Raw genomic sequence first — 21,496 nt, 5'->3', positions numbered from 1 at the left:
AATTTCTTTGGCAATGTGAACTTTATCTGTAACTCCTCCCCTTGCTTAGGAGTCACAATTTCCTGGCCAAGTGCCCAACAACAGTTACTGCAAGAACAAATGAGACTAAAAGAGTTCAAGTGTAAAATCTTCTTGACCATCTGTTTTCATTATGGGTTTGTGTCATTATACATTCAAACTCTTCTACAATCAAGAAAAGTAAAGTTTAAAAAAGGTAATAAAAGTGCATTTTGAGTTGGCAAGCTAAAATTATGAACCAATAAATATATGTGTGTATTTTTACTTAACAGAACAACACTACAATATGGATTTTTGCTGAAAACCTAATTTAGTACCTTTCTCCTCAACCTACAGTTTAAGGAGAAATACAGAATAGTTCCCATTTTCCAACTCAATCTTTTTTTTTTTTTTTAAATAGTGGGTTTATACTTTTTTTTTTTAAAGAGAGTGAGAGAGAGAGAGAATTTTTAATATTTATTTTTTAGTTCTTGGCGGACACAACATCTTTGTTGGTATGTGGTGCTGAGGATCGAACCCGGGTTGCACGCGTGCCAGGTGAGCGCGCTACCGCTTGAGCCACATCCCCAGCCCCTTCCAACTCAATCTTAAAACCACATCCAATTATCTCATATGCCTTCATTTAAATTTCCAAATATCTCTGGAATCCAGATCTTCCATTCTACTTAAATTGATAATTGTAGAGCTCATAGTTATTTCTTCAGGAATCATGTTCCAATTGCTCTGCCTTCACATGAACACTAAGTTAACTGCTTTGAAGTAGTGCTATTCAGAATGTGGACTACACACTAATGCTGGTCTATGAATAATAGTCATTAATACATGACATGATATATACAGAAATTGCAAAGTATTTAGAAATTTTTATAGCTCAATATTTGCCTAGTATGTGCAAGGCCCTGTGTTCAGTCTCCAGCACCATAAACAAAACCTCAAAATCAAAACAAAAAAGCTCAGAAGAATCATTGTGAAGACATAGGGAAAGCTGAAAATATCCAGTGTAAGAGAAATTTATACAACATGAAACCAAGCATTAAGACCGGATCCTTATTTCCTAGGTAACCTCACCTGACCCTTGCCTTCATAATAATCAGGTAAAGTATGTTTTCTTTCATTATCATGAATTTGTCAATCAAATGAGGCAGCTATACCCTCTAGTCCTTCCATTGTGTAATAACTGTATGCAGGCAAACAAATGAGTGACAAGAAAAGCCCAGTGAAATGGATGTACTGGCACACACTTATAATCCCAGCTAATCAAGAAAATGAAGCAGAGCCAGGTGTGGTGGCACACACCTGTAATCCCAGCAGCTTGGGAGGCTGAGGCAACAGGATCACAAGTTCAAAGCCACCCTCAGCAACCTAGTGAGGCCCTAATCAGTTTAGCAAGATCCTATCTCAAAAAAAAAAAAAAAAACAAAAACAAAAAAACCCACCAAAGGAATGTGGATCAGTGGTAAAGTGCTTCTGAGTTCAATTCCCCATACAATCCTCCTACCTACCCCCGCAAAAAAAGAAAAAAAAAAAAAAAAAAAGCCAAAGCAGGAGGATCTCAAATTCCAACCCAGCCTGGGCAACTTACTCAGACTCATTCTCTAAAAGACCAAAAAAAAAAAAAAAAAAAAGGAAGGAAAGAAGGGATATGGGTGAGGAAATAATAATGATCTTCGTTCTTGAGATTTGCAAAACAGAAAAGAATCTCATGACTAGGTGATAAGGTTTAGAAGTGCACTATAAGGCCCACCTGCTATTGAGAAGGCACCCACCAGCCTGAGAATACCCATTAACTACCTATATAAACTACTGCTAAATCAGCTTCCCCCTCAAGTATGACTTTGAGCCAGGTTTTGATGAGCCAGGTTTTCAAACAGTCTCCTTCAAGTTGTCTCTTAACATAAAGGGCCTGATGTGCAGCAAGCAGCTAGACTTGGGTCTGGTAACAAATATAATAATACAAAGTATAAGTTTACATTGTATGTTTTTTCATTCTTTTTTTTTTATTTGTTTTTGTAGTTATCGATGGACAGCATGCCTTTATTTTATTTATTTTTATATGGGGCTGGGGATCGAACCTAGTGCCTCACACGTGCAAGGCAAACGCTCTACCACTGAGCTACAGCCCAAGCCCCCTATTTTTCTATTTTGCATGATGCTGGGGATCAAATCCAGGGCCTTGTGCATGCTAGTCAAGCACTCTACAACTGAAGCACATCCCTAACCCTGTTTCTTCATTTTTCTAATAACTCATTTTTATTATATTTTATAAATGTTACCAATTTGAAACAAAATAAAAAATATTTTAAAAAACTGGTCCTCTATCATAGATAAGCTTGAGAAACACTGTCCTAAAGCTTAGCTCTAATGACAACCACTCTCCTACTTAATAATCTTTAGTCATTGCTAACACAGATCCAATTAAGAAAGTATAAATTCTTGGATCTTCAAAAATTCCAAATCATTTGCCCCTTGGACAAAATCAACTTGATTTTATACTGCTACACTTTCATACATCTTTTGTTCTAATAAAGCAAACTATTTAATACTTCCTAAATATGTTCTGAGCTTTGTTTATGCTGTTCACTATTCCTGAAGTGTCCACCTCAGTTATCTCTCTCATTATTCATCTCTATTATTGTATCTATAGTAATTTCTTCGAAAAACTATTTTGGCTATGCCACATAGCTATGTGAACAAAAATGCCTCTGGGTCTCAGATTACTTTTCTACTTAATGAAAAAAGTTTCATCAACAACTAAAATTCTGTAAAGCTGTGATCCAAATGAGAGGTTTGAATATTAAAAATTCTTTATTTTGGCATTTAGTATATTTTGTCACATACATAAAATATGCAAGTAGTTCTCTTATAACTTACTAAATTTTAAGCTCTGAGACTAAGATTTATAGCCTATCCAACACCGAATAGAAAGGTCTTACAAATAGCAAACATAATATGTAACTAAACTAAAAACTCTTTTTTTTTTTGGGGTGTGTGTGTGTGTGTGTGTGTGTGTGTGTGTGTGTGTGTTGCTAAGGACTGAACCCAGGGCCTAGTGCAAGCATGGCAAGTACTCTACCAACTGAACTATATCCCCAACCCTGAACTAAAAATTCTTAAACTGAACAATAGCAGTGTTTGCTAGAGGCAGTGGAGAGGAGAGAAAGGAAAGTGTCTGCTAATGGGTACAAGGTTCCTTGATCATGAAAATGTTTTAAAATTAGTAGCACAACTCTGAATATACTAAAACCACTGAATTACACACTTTAAAAGGATAAATGAAATGGTATGTGATTGTATCTCAATAAAAATGCTATTTAAAAAACTTAATAAACCTTGGTCTGCCATTATGTCTTCATCCTTCAGTAAAAAATATGCTTGGGGGCTGGAGTTGTGGCTCAGAGCACTTGCCTCACACATGTGAGGCACTGAGTTCAATCCTCAGCACTACATAAAAATAAAACAAAACAAAGATATATATCCATCTATAAATTTTTTAAAAATCTTTAAAAAATATGCCTGGGGGGCTGGGGTTGTTGCTCAGCGATAGAGCACTCGTCTAGCATGTATGAGGCCATGTTCGATCCTCAGCACCACATATAAATAAATAAATTAAATAAATGTATATAAAAAATATGCTTGGTAATCTAAAAAATGTTCTAGGTAAGAACTTCATAAAATGGATTCTTAAAGATTCAAAGTTTAGGAGCTGGGATTGTGGCATAATAGTAGAGCGCTTGCCTAGAATGTGTGAGGGGCACTGGGTTTGATCCTCAGCACCATATAAAAATAAATAAATAAAAATAAAGGTACTGTGTCCTTCTACAACTAAAAAATTTTTTTTTAAATAAATAAAATTGAAAGTTTAAGTCAGGTGCAGTGGTGCATACCTGTAATCTGAGTGGCTCGGGAGGCTAAGGAAGGAGGATCTTGAGTTCAATGCCAACCTTAGAAAAGGTGAGGCTCTAAGCAACTCATTGAGACCCTGTCTCTAAATAAAATATAAAATAGAGCTGGGGATGTGGCTCAGTGGTCCAGTGTCCTGGAGTTCAATCCCCAGTACCTGCCCCCCCACCAAAAAAAGTTGAAAGCTTTAATACCATAGGTATAAAAACACTAGAGAATTTGGAAGAGATTATAAAAACAAATAATTTAGTTGCATTTGTTTTTATTTTCATTAATTCTAGACAGTAACTTCTTACTAATTTAACTTTTTCTCTGAAGAACATTCTCAAAGAGGATTTTGTACAGTGGGAGCCAGAACAGCAGCCTATGCTTTTAAAGTCTGAACAGCAATCATCATTTATAAGATAAAACATGAACTAATTATACCCATTTTACTCATATTTAAAAGTTCCAGAGAAAAGTCAGTATGAAAGCATATACAGAACAAAATTTAAGATAATTTAGATGAAAGATGCCAACAACTCTAAAACTTACCCATGCTGTATATAAATAAGGGAGCAGAGTAACCAAGAAAAGTCACAAAGCATTAGTAGGAGATTCCACATAAAGCTATTATATCAAAGACAGGGATAAAATTGAAATACATCTGCAACACAGAAGAAGTCCACAAAGAAATGCATACATCTCAGCCTTGACACTGAATCCCAGATAGCAGGAAATGTAAGGGTCCGGCAAAGCGTCGGAGAAAGAGACCACAAGAGACTGGCTTCATGCAATTGGCAGAAGGGGATTTATTGAACCAGCATGCTGGGGCTCCGTGCCCACTCAAGAAAGGAGAGCAGCCAAGAGCCCAGAGCAGAGGTCAAGCAGAGCTTAAGTACATTTTTTGGGGAGGGCGGGGGGCTTTGCATACATCAGAACAAATCATCATGAGGCACCGGAAAATTGAACAACAACTCTGAGACATGATTAGTACATTCATTGGTGGGAACAGGCTGGGCAGGGGTGATTGGTCACTTCTAAGCGGGGTACACATTCAAACTGATTGGTTTTAGGGCTTAAAGGACTACGTGACAAACTACACAGAGTCCCAGGTTATTAGACAACCAGGGAGTCAGTGGGAATATTTACTGGGCAGTTCGGGTATTGTCCTAACAGAGGATTTTAACAATACCTGGTCCTTCACTTTTTAACTCAGGTCCTGCAGCTTGGAAACTTTACAATGCCTGGTCTTTTACACTTTAACTCAGGCTTTGCGGTTTAGAAACAGCTTAGAAATTTTACCCTTACAGAAAAACTTCCAGGAATTTGAATAGGTACCTCTTGTACATTGTGGTCTGAATTTACACTACCAGGAAAACTGACACTATTTCCAATGACTGAAAGAAGCAAAAGTAAATCCTGTCAAGAAGAATTCAACTTGAATTCTAGATGGTATATTGCTAGACACAACCCAATTTCAGAGATGTTTAAGTATAAAAACAATGTGTAGCTTTAAAAATGATAAAATATGGGCTGGGGTTTTGGCTCAGCGGTAGAACACTCGCCTCGCACGTGCAAGGGCCTGGGTTCGATCCTCAGCACCACATAAAAATAAATAAATAAATAAATAAAGTTATTGTGTACAACTACAAAAAAAAATTAAAAAAAAAAAAGATAAAATATGCTGAGTACCTTTGGCACGTGCCTATAATATCAGGGACTCAGTAGGCCAAGGCAGGCAGATCAAAATTTCATGGTTAGTCTGGGGAATTTAGCAAAACAGGAAGGCAGGCTGGCAGGCAGGCAGGCAGGCGGGAAAGAAAGAAAGGAAGGAAGAGAGGGAGAGAAATAAAGAAGAAAAAGGAAAAAGGAAAGAAAGAAAGAAAGGAAAGGAAAGGAAAGGAAAGGAAAGGAAAGGAAAGGAAAGGAAAGGAAAGGAAAGGAAAGGAAAAGAAAGGAAAGGAAAGGAAAGGAAGAAAAGAAAGAGAAAAAGGAAGGGAGGAAAAAGGAAGGGAGGGAGTAAAGGATTAGGGATGTAGCTTAGTGATAGACAGCTCATGCAATCTCTACTATGATAGAATCAAACAAGAAAGAAGAACTTTATGATGGTTTATAAGAGGGCTCATTTTAGAACTTTAAAAATATTTTACATTCCTTTGTATTAATTAGGGAAAAGGATATTTATTCATATCTGGGAATACAAGAACAACAGTGATATTGTTAAAAGTTATATCTCAATATAGTCAATAGATTTATAATTCCCAATTCACTTACTTTAAGCAGTATTCAGTTAAATAAAACTCTGGTATACTTAGAAAAAAAAGAAAGAAAGAAGAGCTGGGTGTGGTGGTATACACTTATAATACCAGCAACACAGGAGGATTAAAATTCAAGGCCAGTCTCAACAACTTAATGAGACCTGGTCTCAAAATAAAAAGGGTTGGTATATTAAAAAAAAAAAAAATAGTAAAGCACCTCTGGGTTCAATTAAAATTAAAATTTCTTCATTCCAAATGAAGAAATTGTCATAATAGAAACAGGATGATAGTGAATAAGAGACTAGCCAGGTACAATGGTACATGCTATTCAGTTCAGCTATTTGGGAGACTGAGGCAGGAGGATTGCAAATTCAAGGCCATCCTAGGCAACTTAGTGAGACCCTGACTCAAATTTTTTTTTAAAAGGCTGGGATATAGTTCAGTGGTAGAGCCTCACTGCATTCAAACCCTGGTACTAAACAAAATAAAATGAAATGAAAAAAATTAAACAGAACACTAACAAATAAGAACTAATACACACATTAAGGGATAAACTAGAGATGATATCAGAACATCTGAAAATGTTTACTATTCTAAAACCTCAGTCTAATTAAATATAGAATTTTCCAATCACTTTTCTCTATTTTCCACTATTTCTCACTTTTTTTTCCTTCAATTTGTGAAAGACTAGTATATAGAGGATAATTTATTAACTGTAGCATAAGATTGAATTTTGTGTGACAGAAATTAAAGGAAATATAATTATCCATGTAAGCATACACCCAAATTAACAAGTACACTGCATGCCTACAATGGGAGAAATGTCAAAACCTAGAATTTAAAATAAAAATAATAAAATTCATTTTGGCCTTTTACCAAAAGAACATCAGCTCTATTAATAAAAACATTCTAGGGCTAGAGATATATCCCTGTAGTAGAGCACTTGCCTAGCATATACATGGCCCTGGCTTTGGTCCCCACAATGCACACAAAAATATTTCTAAAAACTCTAGATTACTTGAATTATGACATTGATTGAATGTTGCATATCACATTACACACCCTAGGAGTGCCCATATTTTCCCAAAGATATTCACTTACATGATGAATAATCAAACTTTTTATTTAAGTCAGTAAATTGAAGAACTCCTGAAGTCTTATTCCCTTAACTTTATTGAGTCATAATCTGCCCATTAAAATAAATAAAAGTAGCTGGACAAGATGGCATACACCTGCAATACCAACTACTCAGGAGGCTGAGATAGGAGATTTGCTTGAGCCCAGGAGTGTGAAGTCAGACTAGGCAACACAGTGAGACCCTACTGCAGAAATAAATAAAGATAAAAATTAATGAGTCAAATAAATAAAATTCATTGATTTGACCAGTAAAGTTTGGTGAGTTTCGACAAAAGTATACATTCATGTAACAACTACCACAATCAACATGTAGAATATTTCCTTCAATACTAAAAATTCTTTCATGTCTTTATGTGATAAGGCCTCCAATCCCCGGTCCTAAGGAACTATTAATCTTTGCTTCCCCATCACACACCTCTAGTACAGGAGATGTTCAGGAGTGCTACCACTAAGCTACATTCCCTGGCCCTCTGCTAAAAATTTTTCTTTTGAGATGGGTTCTTGTTAATTTACCCAGGTTGGCCTTGAACTTGTGTTCTTTCTGCCTCAATCTCCCAAAATGCTGAGATTATAGGTGTGTACCATCATGCCTGACTCGATTTCTGCCTCCTGTCACTATAGTATTCATGTAAATGGACTCAAACATTATGTACTTATATGTTTTTTTTTAACTTAGCATTAGTACTTGTGAGATTCATCCATATTGCTGCATGTATCATAATTCTGAGTATTCCACTATGTTTATGTACGTAGGTAGTGTCTACATGTATGTGCATATACATTTCTGTATATACACACACACACACACACACACACACACACACACACACACACACACATATATATATATACCATAATTTGTTTATCTACCCAGTTAATAGATATTTGGATTGCTTCCAGGTTTTGACAATTATAAATAATGCTGCTACGAATAATCACAATCATTGTGGACATATGCCTTCATTTCTCTTGGGTAAATATACAAAAGAACCCTCAGGTCATATAGAGTAAGTGTATATTTAACTTAAAAAATACTGCCAAGGGCTGGGGCTGTAGCTCAGTGGTAGAGCACACACCTATCACTTGTGAGGCACTGGGTTTGAACCTCAGCACCATATAAATAAATAAATAAATAAATACAGAAAGGTATTGTGTCCAACTAAAAAACATAAAAAAAAAAAAATACTGCCAAGGGCTGGGGTTGTAGCTCAGGGTAAGCACTTGCCTTGCATATGTTGAGGCCCTGGGTTCGATCCTTAGAACCACATAAAAATAAGTTAAAAAAAAATACAGATATTGTTCCCATCTACAACTAAAAAAATATATAATTTTTTTAAATGCAAAAAAAACACCACTGCCCAAAGTCTTTGCATTCTCCATACCAATGCATGGGAATTCCTGATGCTTCACACTATCAGAATGGGTTAATTTAATTTTTATTAATTTTGGAGGATACTAGGGATTGAACCCAAGGTGCTTTTACCACTGAGCTACATACATCCCAGTACCTTTTATTTTCTTATTTTGAGACAGGATCTAACTAAGCTGCAAAGGGTCTTGATAAGTTGTTGAGGCTGGCCTCAAATTTGTGATACTCCTGTCTCAGCCTCCCAAGTCACTGGGTTATAGGCATGTGCCACCACATCCATCTATTTTTATTATTTTTCTTTTTCTTTTTCTTTTTTTTTTTTTCAATGCTAGAGATGGAACCCAAGTCTTCATACAGGCTAGGCAAGAGTTACCCACCCACCGCAGTCAGTGTTTTTAATTTTAATTATTCTAATGCATGTGGTGGTGGTATCTCATTGTAGTTTTTATCTGTTTCCCTGATGACTAATGATAAGAGTACTTTTTCAGTGCTAATGGATTTACCAAACCTTCTTTTGTGAAATATCTGTTCAAGCTAGAAGCCATGCTGAGGCAGGAGAATTTCAAGTTCAAAGCTAGTCTCAGTAACTTATTAAGGCCCTAAGCAACTTAGTGAAACTGTCTCAAAATAAAAAATAAAAAGGCCTGAGGATGTGGCTCAGTGGTCAAGCATCCCTGTCACCCAAAAAAAGAAAATAGCTATTCAAATATTTTTGCCATTTTAAACTGGTTGTCTTATTATTATGTTATAATAAGAGTTCGTCATATATTTTGGATAAAAGACCTTTATCAAAAAAATATAGATAAATAGAGAGAGAGAGAGAGAGAAAGAGAGAGAGAGAGAGAGAGAAAGAAAGAGAGAGAGAGAGAGAGAGAGAGAGAGAGAGAAAGAGAGAGAGAGAGAGAGCGAGAGTTCGCACATGCTGGGTATGGTGGTGCACACCTGTGATCCCGGTGACTGGGGAGGCTGAGGCAGGAGGATCTCAAGTTCAAGATCAGCAACTTAGCAAGCCTCACCAACTTAATGAGACCCTGTCTCAAAATTAAAATAAAAAGGGCTGGAGATGTGGCTCAATGGTTAAGTACCCCTAGGTTCAATCCCCAGTAGCCACCCCAAATTATATTTTATATATTTTTTCCTCTCAAAATATTAAGAATATTTTCTCCAGGACTGTGATTTGCCTTTTACTTTCCTTTTTAGTGTCTTTTCAAAGTAACATTTTTATTTGTTTATGAAAGCCAACTCAACTTATCAATTTTGTCTTTTAGATGCTTTATCTAAAAAATCTTAACCAAATTCAAGGTGAAAAGATGACATTTAGGTCTATGATCCATTTGTGTTATTTTTATGTAGGGATTGTTTAAAACACTAATATCTTACTACTAAACTGCCTTAGCTTCACTGCTGAAAAAAGCATATGCACGTGTGTGCGTGTGTGTGTGTGTGTGTGTGTGTGTGTGTGTGTGTGTGTGTGTATATATAGATCCATATTTGGTTTCATGATCTTTATGTCTATCTTTTCACTAATACTAGGTTTACATAAGGCTCAAGTAAAGTTCTGCACTACTTGACAATGGGACACAGTCTGAGAAACATTAGATGATCTCACCATCATGTGAACATCATAGAACATACTTACACAAATCTAGATGAAACAGGTCATCACCAATCATGTCACTTTTTTTTTTCTTTCAATACTGGGAATCCTCAAGGGCCTTATACATACTAGGCAAACACTCTACCATGAGCTACATCCACAGTCCTTCTTTATTTTTGATACAAGGTCTTAATAAATTCACAAGGCTGGCCCTCAAACATGCAGTCATCCTACATTAGCCTCCCTAGTAGCTGGAATTACAGGCATGCACCATCACATTCATATAAACCAGTATTATAATTGCTTATTATCATTACCAAGTATTATGTACTACACATAATTATATATGCTATATTTTATGGGCATCAAAGTTGGTTAATCTATTCCAGCTTCACAAAAAAAAAAAAACTGAGTAAAGCATTGGGTCTTATGATGACTACAACATCACTATCATCTTGTGGGACCACTATCAGATATGTAGTCTGTCAATGACCAAAACATAATTATGCAAGACATGCCTGTATAGTCCTTGATGACTTAACTCTAGTAACAATCTCTTCCTATTACTTTGAAGGAATCTCATAGATATGAAATAATAAGACTACAAAATGTCCACATTTAAAAACAGTAAATGTAAAAATTCTTTTCATCCCATAGCACAAAATTTATTCATTCACTTTTCTTCTTCTTTTTTTTTTTTTTTTTTTTTTTGGTACGTGGTGCTGGGGATCAAACCCAGGGCCTGTGCATACAAGGCAAGCACACACTACCAACTGAGCTATATCCCCAGTCCCTATTCTAAAGAATTAAAGTTAATTCATTTCATTTATGTAATCCATGTACTTCAAATGTACTTGATGATTATTCAGATAATAAAGGAATTGCCAATGGGACCCTACAGATAAAAGAATATCTCAGCCTTTTTAGTATCTTTTGGTTTCTACAGATCTAACAACACAATTTTGACATACTTTATTTATTATAGTGTAAAATTAGCACTAATTACTTCCCAGGAATTTTAACTTCATTGAGAAATATAGTTCATCTTAAATCTATAAATTAGCTTTACAAACAACCATATACAAGACTGACAAATATGCAGCATCTGTGACAATTCCTATCATAAAAACTATTTAGCAACTATAGATTTATAACCAAAACATAAAAACCAAAATTATACAGTCCTTTCATAATTTGAGAAGCCACAAAATTGTTGAGATGTCTAATAATAATACAAAATTATGAATACCTTGATTGTTCTCCTATTCGATAATAAGCAGTAAAAGTGGGCCAGTTTTATTTGCCCATAATCAATACATTATTTGATTAAAATAAATCATAAGCTCTGGAACCATTTCAGAACTTCTTACACAACAAAAGAATCAAAGAAAGAAAAGCTCTGACAAAATAAAAATTAAAATTTTACTGTAATTTTAAAAATTCTTTTGAGATATTTCTGTCCTACTTAACCAAAGAGAATGTCTCTCTAAAATTAACCAGGTCTAGTTGTGCTTTAATCCTAGACATGAAATAATCTACAGTATGAATTCATTAACTTATTATAGTGGTCAAAAAGGAAAATCATAATAATTCAGACTCACAAGATGAAATTATATAAATACCTTACAGAACTATTTTGTATTATCAAGTAAAAAGAAACAGGGAATTCTACTTTAAATTATTTTTTGCCTACACTTCCCAGAAACAAAATCATAGGTTGATTTTCGCTCAATCTTTCACATTTCCTAAAAGAAAAATTTGTTTTAAGATGCCTTCAAATTTTTCAACTTCACTCAATTCTTAGGTAAACCACCACTGTCTGCTTCCATGCTTCAAAAACAGATTTAAAAAAATAAAAAAAAAAAGCAAAATGAGCTTACAATAGGATAAAAAGGGTACTTTTATCTTACTAAATTCCTATTAAGATTACCCATCCTCAATGCTGTCTCTAAAATCAGCAATAGGTTTACAACAGATTACACATGAGCCACTTATAAGCTTTTGGGTTGAATTTCTTTCAATCTCTGCCTCCACCCCATTCTCAGATTGGCAGCATTGCTTATTAATTTTCCAGTTCACTCAGATGACATGACAGCTCTTCACTGAGAAAATGAGAAAGAAAAATAAACTCACTTACCCTTCCTTAGACATTCTTAAAGATCTACTTCCTCGGAATAAGAATACAGGATCAACAAACAAGCTCCACTGATCTCTTGAGAACTGTAGCTCATTTGTTAGAGCACAGAGAACTCAGGCCCTGAGAGGCCCAACAAATTCGGGCACAATGCCGAACCCTAACAAGGCAATATCTCTGTGACCAATATTCTCAGCTTTAAATACTTGAAATCCTACTAATAGAAAAAAAAAATGAAGACCAGGAAAAATAACTAATGGTCTGAACTGTTTAAGATTGTCCAGTTAAGGAAAGAGACAATACAAATGGCAAGTTCCTGTGAAAAATAGTAATTGTTACTGGCAAACCCAGAAAAAGCAAATTTACCCCCTAATGAGGCCCTCCAACAGTACACAATGTGTCACAGAATCAAACAGCCCTAGTCAGTCACAATCATTTTCAGTTTATTGGGGGGGGTATGTATGTTAAAATAATTTAATGTTTTAATTATTAGTTATTTCCTCCCTTAGAAAATGAACAATGTGAACTACAAGAAAAGGAAGTATTTATGTGCTGATCACATTACAGGATGAAACTATTTCCACACTGAGGTCTTTTTTTCTAATTTTATTAACTGCTCTTAGGGAAAACTCAATTGCCTGAAATTCTCAGCTCATGTGAAAAGATAGCTACATATCTTTGGCATATGGGGGATAAATCAAGAACGCTCTAAAGTATGTATTTCAAATCTCAGAGCAAGCTGAAGCTTGGAAAAAAACAAACAAACAAACATCTGCAACATTCCTGCCTCCTAACCAATATAATGCATAGGGATTACACAACAACAGGAGAAGAAATGTAAACAAGTAGGCTAAAGTCTAAGAATACTCAGATGGCAAATAAATCCTAGTGGTGATTCAAATTAAAAACAAAACATAAGGTGTACTTAAGGAAATACTACTTAAATTTTAAGAAACCCTTTATCTCTTTAAACATTACCTAATTATCTCTTTAAACATTATCTTACCATAAAGTTTTCTGTAATTATTAAGATGTTTAAGTTAGTCATCAAATAATTAAAACACTATTACATGCTGTACATTCAAAGTAAAATTATTTTCAGCTTTATTCAGAAGAGCATATGACATAATGGAAAGAGAAACAGAGCCAGAAAAAAGGTTTAAATTCCAATTCCTCCACTTTCTGGAACTGGAGATAAATTACTTATCTGTAAACTCTGATTTTCCATCTATGGAAAAGAAATAACATATGATAGGATTGTTGTCTGTCATACACAAGCACTCAAAGAATTACTATAACTTAGGAGTGGGGGAACAGGAAAAGCAACTGGATTGTTAGCCATTACTCTCACTGGTATAACTCTTTTTTAAAAATCCAAATCTCGCCAGCAGCTCAGAATAGGATTATTCTGATCACCAAAAAAACCTTATTAGTTTCTGAGTCTTCACCTGACATTCCTTAGGAATGTGGAAACAATAATCAAGGCAGTAGAATGATATAGTGACAAAAAAAAATTTAACAATACTTTGCTGTTCTACCTCACTCTTATTCTAATAGGTCATCCTCCATCTGTGGATTATTTTAAAAATATGAGGGGCTGGGGTTGTGGCTCAGAGGTAAAGTGCTTGTGCTCATCTAGTATGTGTGAGGCACTGGGTTTGATCCTCAGCACCACATTAATATAAAATAAAGATATTATGTCAACCTAAAACTAAAAAAATAAAGAAACAAAGAAAGAACATGACTCCCTAGCATTCCTGAGGATCTAGTTGTTCCATGTGATTTTTCAACTTATAAAATGGCTACCGAAATTTTAATAATTTACTCATTTGAATATTTGATATCATACTAAAATGACAGTTAAGTCAGCCTTATTGATGACAATTAAAAAGCTAAATGGCTGACCAGGCACAAAAAGATAAATACTGTACCCTCTCACTCACAAGTGCAAGCTAAAAATGTTGACCTCAAAGAAGGAAAGAGAAGAATAGTGGTCACTAGAAGCTAGGAAGGGTAGGGGGAGGGTGTATAGAGGATGGATAACAGGTACCAAAATAGACTTACATAAAAGGAATAAGTTCTAGCATTCTATAGCAAAGTAGGGCGACTATAGTTTACAAGTTTATATTTCACAAAAGACTACAGGAGAGAGTGCTAAGGCTCCCAACACAAAGAATTAATTGTTGAAGAAGACACAAATGCTAATTATCCCTATTGCATTGCATATCCTATGCATGTATCTAATTATGACTGTATCCCCCAAAATATGTATCAATTTTTTTAGAAAAACTGAACAATATTCATATGATATCCTTCAGTATTTATGAGAGAAAGAAATCAAAAATTATCTCATGACCTGGCATTTCTGTCTGCATGTAACCTGATACATGCTATTAATTTGAGGTTTTAAAAAAACAGTCTTTATAAACATTTTTAAATCTACTAGTATATCAATCTGTATATAGGTATTACAAAAATTATTTTATATATATAAACAAATTTACTTTTATTCCTTAAATACATATAATAAATTTGAGAAGAAACTATAGTTCAACAGGTTTAAATAAAGATTGCTATGAGTTTGGAGGCCTAAATTTCAATCAATTCAAATAAACATACAAATTTCACACAAATATACAAATGTCTTAAAAAGTTTAAAGTGATCGTAATATATTTTAAAATAAGGCAAAAGATTGGTTAGCAAGAAATTCATAAGCCTAATTATTTATCAAATTTCAGCTCAACATAATAAAAACCATTGCTGAATTCATTAGCTATGTTCATTAAGGAAAAAAAAAAAATCAATTCACTGCCTTAGAGAAAGCTGGTTGTATTAGAATCAGAACTTTAAAAAAGTAAAAATCAAATACCTGATTTCAGCATCATGGGAACAGTCAATGTGAAGAGCTGATGAAAAATCTAATTTTTCCATTCTTGGATTTGGTAAATACAAATTCTGATCTGTATTGACCACTACCAGCTTCTAGATGTTAAACACAGAACCATTAAAGAAATAATTTTCTAACCTGCCTCCTTTAGGTGACTAAGCAGCTCAGACTATCTTCTACTATATAGCAAAACATATTCCAATGAAGGGTTTGGCCTGATGATTACACTCAAGTTTTGAAAACTGAACAACCATAATAAGGAAATGAAGGAGGAACAACAGTCATACATTCTGAAGGTTAATTTCTTAATAATGACACATGACCATTAATTTAGAAGACTAATATTAATCAAGAAAAAAAGCTGTTAGATATTCATTTACTTAACTAAGAATATTTAGCTGCTTCTAAAAGAAAATTTGAAACTATCACATACAATGTACAGATTCATCATGGACTGCCTAATTTAATCAGTGGCAAATTACCAACTCAAATAATTGTCTTTAAAAAAAAAATCTTAGAAACAGAATACAAATGGACTTAACTAGAAAATTAAAATAAATTTATTCAAAATTACTTCTATTTAAAATTAAAAAAAAAATACTTTTAGGAGGAATAAGTTTGAGATCTACTGTAACTATAGTACTGTAACACAGTAACTATAGTCAATAATAAGTCTTACATACCTGAAAATTGGTAAGAGTAGATTTTAAGTGTTCTCACCACACACACACACACACACACACACACACACACACACACACACAAAATTGGTAAGTATGTGAGATAGTATGTGTTAGTTTTATTTAGCCATTTCACAGAGTATACATTTTTTTTTAAATTTTAATATTTATTTTTTAGTTTTCGGCGGACACAACATCTTTGTTGGTATGTGGTGCTGAGGATCGAACCCCGGGCCGCACGCATGCCAGGCGTGCGCGCTACCGCTTGAGCCACATCCCCAGCCCTGAGTATACATTTTTTAAAACATCATTTTTTAAACCATTAATTTATGTAATTTTTGTCAATTTAAAAAATAAAGCAAGGCACACTGGTGCACACCTATAATCCCAGCAAACTAGGAGGTTTGCAAGTTTGAGGCCAGCCTGGGCAACTTGGGGAAACCTTGTCTCAAAAACTAAAGAGGGCTGGGGAAGTAGCTCAGAGGTAAAACACCCTGGAGTTTTATCCCTAGTACCACAAAAATGAATGAATGAATGAATGAATAGTTTAAAAATTAAAAATAGATTGGAACCCAATTTTTTATTTTATAAAAACTTCAATTAAAGATGCTTCTTCTATTATTTCTACTGCTTCATACTGCACCCTACTATGTAAAGAATGTAGGGTGGAGAAGCCATCTAAACTTCAGGAAATACCATTCTAAATGAGTCAGAAAAGCATCCAGTCTATGGTATATTAAATACAATTAGAATGTTTACTAGGTGATCCCTCTTCATTGCATAATTCTTTGTTTTCATTGATAAAAATGTCACAATCTTGGGCTGGGGTTGTAGCTCAGTGGCAGAGCACTCACCTAGTATGTGTGAGGCACTGCGTCTGATCTTCAGCACCACATAAAAATAAATAAATAAAATAAAGTCATTGTGTCCATCTACAACTAAATAAAAATATTTTTTGTAAAAAAAAAAAAGTCACATCCTATCAAATATATACTTTGTAGCATAAAACTAAGAAAATAACTGAATAAAAAAATATAGAATGCCTCTATATAACGATGTGTATGTCTTTTATTTACACAGACACACATAAATGCTGTTTTTCACTTTAATTCCCATGTCATACACCAACATGTCACACACAGAAAAGAATCAATACACACTCACTGATCTAGAGTCTTGATGGAAACCAGAAATGTTTATACTTTTTCAGAGTTTGAAGAATAACAGTAGCCTAAGACCAAGAAATGCTACACAATTATGTACCATGATACCATGAGATAAATATCACCAGCCTGCTGTAAAACCAACTATTAATAAATAATTTTAAAAACAATACCACACTGGGCATAGTGGTACATGCCTGTAATCCCAGTAGCTTGGGAGGCTGAGAGAGGAGCATCACAGTTTCAAGACAAGCCTTAATAACTCAGCTAGGGCCTAAGCAACTTAGTGAGACCCTGCCTCAAAAAAAAGGTTGGGGATATGGCTCAGTGGTAAAGTGCTCCTGTGTTAAATCACCAGTACCAAAAATAAATATATAAAACAATACCAAATAAATATGTTCTTGCTGGGCATGGTGGCACACACCTGTAATCTCAGCAGCTTGGGATACTAAAGCAGAAGCATCACAAGTTCAAAGCTAGCCTTAGCAACTTAGTGAGGCCCTAAGTAACTCAGTGAGACTCTGTCTCTAAATAAAATACAAAAAGGGCTAGGGTGGGGCTGGGGTTGTGGCTCAGTGGCAGAGTGCTTGTGAGGTACTGGGTTTGATTCCTTAGTACCACATGAAAATAAATAACAAAAGAAAGATACTGTGTCCATGTTTTAAAAAAAATGGGGCAGGGGGGCCTGGAGATTCACCTGAGTTCACTCCCCAGTGCCAAAAAAAGAATTTCACTTTCAGCTGGATGTGAAGGCCCACACACTATAGTCCCAGACTAGGTAGGCTGAGACAGGAGGATCATTTGAGCCCAAGAGTTCAAGGGCAGCTGGGCAACATACCAAGAACCCATCTCAAAAAGAAAAAAAAAAAAAAAAAAAGCCAGGTATCACTGCCCAAACTACTTAGAAGGCTGAGGCAGGAAAATTGTAACTTTAACGCTAGCTGAACAACTTAGAGAAATTCTGTCTCAAAATTTTAAGAAGGGGGGCTGGGGATGTGGCTCAAGCAGTAGCGCGCTCGCCTAGCATGCGTGCGGCCCGGGTTCGATCCTCAGCAGCACCACATACCAACAAAGATGTTGTGTCCGCCGAGAACTAAGAAAAAATAAATAAATGTTAAAATTCTCTCTCTCTCTGTCCCCCTCTCTCTCACTCACTCTTTAAAAAAAAAAAAAAAAAAAATTTTAAGAAGGGCTACAGATACAGTACAGAGGTACAATACTTACTTAGCATATACAAGGCCCTGTATCCAATTCTCAGAATTAAAAAAAAAAAAAAAATTAAGTGCAATTTTCTAGCAGCTACTTCTTTAAAGATTTCGTTAGTAGATGTAAGTAGCAGTACAGCAGTTCGAAGCAATTCAAAGTCTGGGCTTTGTATATGAACCAAAAACTAGCTCTATGATTTGGGGTAAATTACTTGCTTGTACATTAATTCTATCATCTGTAAAATGAGGATAATGAGTGCCCACTTCATGAAATTGTTTGAGGATTAACCAAAAAAATACTTACCGATGATAGGCTTCTCGCCGATACTTTTTCAGAGCATGCTTATCCATGTTAGCAGGCATATCTGCTGCATTCTGTAAGCGATCACTCCAGGAGGTTGTCATTTTACCTTAATTATATGCCAAATTCTAGAAAAGAAAACCAACAATAGTTTAAGACTGCCATCAGTATAAGGATATCTGATTTTTTAAAAAATTAGAAAAACTCTAGCTTGCACACAGCCTAATACAATTATCTATTAAAATATACTAAATAGGAAAATATACTGATACTTCTAAATTATGTAAATTTAGGAAAATAATTTCACATGGTAATTTTTATCCAGATTCATATATATTACTTTCAAATTAATAAGCATGGCTACCAGCAATCATTAAATATAATCCTAGATTTTAGAAAGGAACTGAGACCACAGTTTGTGATTATATATAATTTTTTTTAAGAGAGAGAGAGAGAGAGAGAATTTTAATATTTATTTTTTAGTTTTCAGCGGACACAACATCTTTGTTTGTATGTGGTGCTGAGGATCTAACCTGGGCCGCATGCATGCTAGGTGAGCACGCTACCGCTTGAGCCACATCCCCAGCCCAAATTATATATAATTTTAACTTATGCTTTTTGTATTTTTTTTATTTCTTTTTAGTTATATGTAGATGAATTTTGACATACACATACATGAAATATAACTTCCCATTCCTGTGACTGTACATGACACAGAGTTATACTGTATTCATATGAACATTGCAAAGTTTTATGTCTGATTCATTCTACTGTCTTTTCTATTCCCTTCCCCCCTCCCATCCCTTCATTCACCTTTGTCTAACCCAATGAACTTCTATTCTTCCCTCCTAACCCCTTAATATGTGTTAGCATCTGCATATCAAGGAGAACATTTGGCCTTTAGTTTTGGGGAACTGGCTTATCCATTTACTGGAAAATGCCATAATTTCATTCTTCTTTATGGCTGAGTAATATTTCACTGTGTATATGTACCACACTTTCTTTTCCATTCATGGGAAGGGTAACCAGGTTGGTTCCATATTATCTATTGTGAATTTAACTGCTATAAACATTGATGTGGCCATATCACTATAGTATGCTGATTTTAAGTTCTACATATAAATGTTGAGGAGTAGGGATAACTGGATCAAATGGTGGTTCCATTTCAAGTTTTCTAAGTAATCTCCATAGTGCTTTCCAGAGTGGTTGCACCAATTTGAAGTCTCACCAGCAATGTATGAGTGTACCTTTTCCCCACATCCTCACCAACATTTATTGTTACTTGTATTCTTGATAACTGCCATTCTGACTAGAGATGAAATTACAGTGTAGTTTTAATTGCTATAATGAACATTTTTTCATATATTTATTGACCGTATTTCTTCTTCTGTGAAGTGCCTATTCAGATCTTTTGCCCATTTTTTTTAAAGAGAGAGTTTTTTAATATTTATTTTTTAGTTTTTGGCGGACACAACATTTTTGTATGTGGTGCTGAGGATCGAACCCGGGCCGCACGCATGCCAAGCGAGCGCGCTACCACTTGAGCCATATCCCCAGCCCTCTTTTGCCCATTTATTGATTGGGTTGTTTGATTTTTTTTTTTTTTTTTTGGTGTTAAGTTTTTTGAGTTCTTTATATATCCTGGAGATTAATGCTCTATCTGAGGTGCAGGTGGTAAACATTTTTCTCCCATTCCGTAGGCTCTCTCTTCACGTTCTTGATTGTTTCCTTTGCTGTGAAGAAGCGTTTTAATTTGATACCATCCCATTTATTGATTCTTGATTTTACTTCTTGCACGTTAGGAGTCTTATTGAGGAAGTCAGTTCCTAAGCCAACATGGAAGAGTTGGGCCTACTTTTTCTTCTAGTAGGTGCAGGATCTCTGGTCTAATGCCTATGTTCTTTATCCACTTTTGAGCTTTTTGCAGGGTGAGAGACAGGGGTTTAATTTCATTTTGATACATCCTGGATTTCCAGTTTTCCTAATGTATGTTTATGGCACCATTGTCTAGTATGAGATAACTATTTACATGGGTTTGTCTTTGTGTCTTCTATTCTGTTCCATTGGTCTTCGTGTCTGTTTGGTGCCAATATCATGCTGTTTTTTATTATATAGCTCTGTAGTATAATTTAAGGTCTGGCATTGTGATACTCACTCCTTTCTTCACTTTTCTCACTGAGGATTGCTTTGGCTATTCTGGACCTCTTTGTTTTTCCAAATGAATCTAATGACTGTTTTTTTCTATTTCTATGAAGAATGTTATTGGAATTTTAATAGGAATTTCATCAAATCTGTATAGCACTTTTGGTAGTATGGCCAATTTGACAATATTAATTCTGCCTATTCAAGAACATGGGAGATCTTTCCATCTTCTAAGGTTAACATGTTTTGAAAACAGGTTTAAAAAGCAACTTTTAAAATTCTGATAAACATAGTAACCTTGATCCATGGTGGCACAAATATAACTAATGAATGCTTATTTATGTTTCTAATTATTTCATGCTTTTATATTTTTTCTATAAATCACTTTTTCAGTTGGAATTAAAGCCTAAGGACTAGAAGAAAAAACTTAAAACTCTTCATCTTCTTAGAATAAACACCTAGAATGGGGTGGGCAGCAGAGTGTCCATCTTAAATACTTTGACAAACTAGACTTACTGGCAAATGCCATAATTTCATTCTTCTTTATGGCTGAGTAAAAATCTTAGGTTTCACCTCTATTTTTGCGGTTTTCATCTACAAATGGTGTTTATATTTGGTTTTTTGTTTACATGGTGCTGGGGATCAAATCCAGGGCTTCACACATGCTAAGCAACTATCTACAACTAAGGTACACCCTCAGTTTATTAACATTTTATTAAATT

At 34.8% G+C, this 21,496-nt stretch overlaps 1 protein-coding gene across 4 annotated transcripts in view; it reads right to left on the bottom strand.

Annotated features, from left to right (window-relative positions):
- The window catches only part of Nt5c2 (5'-nucleotidase, cytosolic II), a 133,858-nt gene that overhangs the window by 49,298 nt on the left and 63,064 nt on the right, over positions 1–21,496 (bottom strand). For 2 of the 4 annotated variants that reach the window (XM_078016220.1, XM_078016181.1), the window contains exon 2: positions 18,636–18,760. In XM_078016220.1, the coding sequence (XP_077872346.1) occupies positions 18,636–18,736 (101 nt within the window). In that variant the 5' untranslated portion in view covers positions 18,737–18,760. Of the gene's footprint in view, positions 1–12,398; positions 12,485–15,265; positions 15,343–18,635; positions 18,761–21,496 lie in introns of those variants that run through there. The other 2 variants (XM_013362091.4, XM_021731833.3) reach the window with 2 other exon arrangements.

This window comes from Ictidomys tridecemlineatus, chromosome 1 (assembly GCF_052094955.1).
Source record: "Ictidomys tridecemlineatus isolate mIctTri1 chromosome 1, mIctTri1.hap1, whole genome shotgun sequence".
Lineage (NCBI taxonomy): Eukaryota > Metazoa > Chordata > Mammalia > Rodentia > Sciuridae > Ictidomys > Ictidomys tridecemlineatus.
The sequence above is the reverse complement of the archived record's forward strand: the minus strand, read 5'-3'. Positions and strand labels throughout refer to the sequence as shown.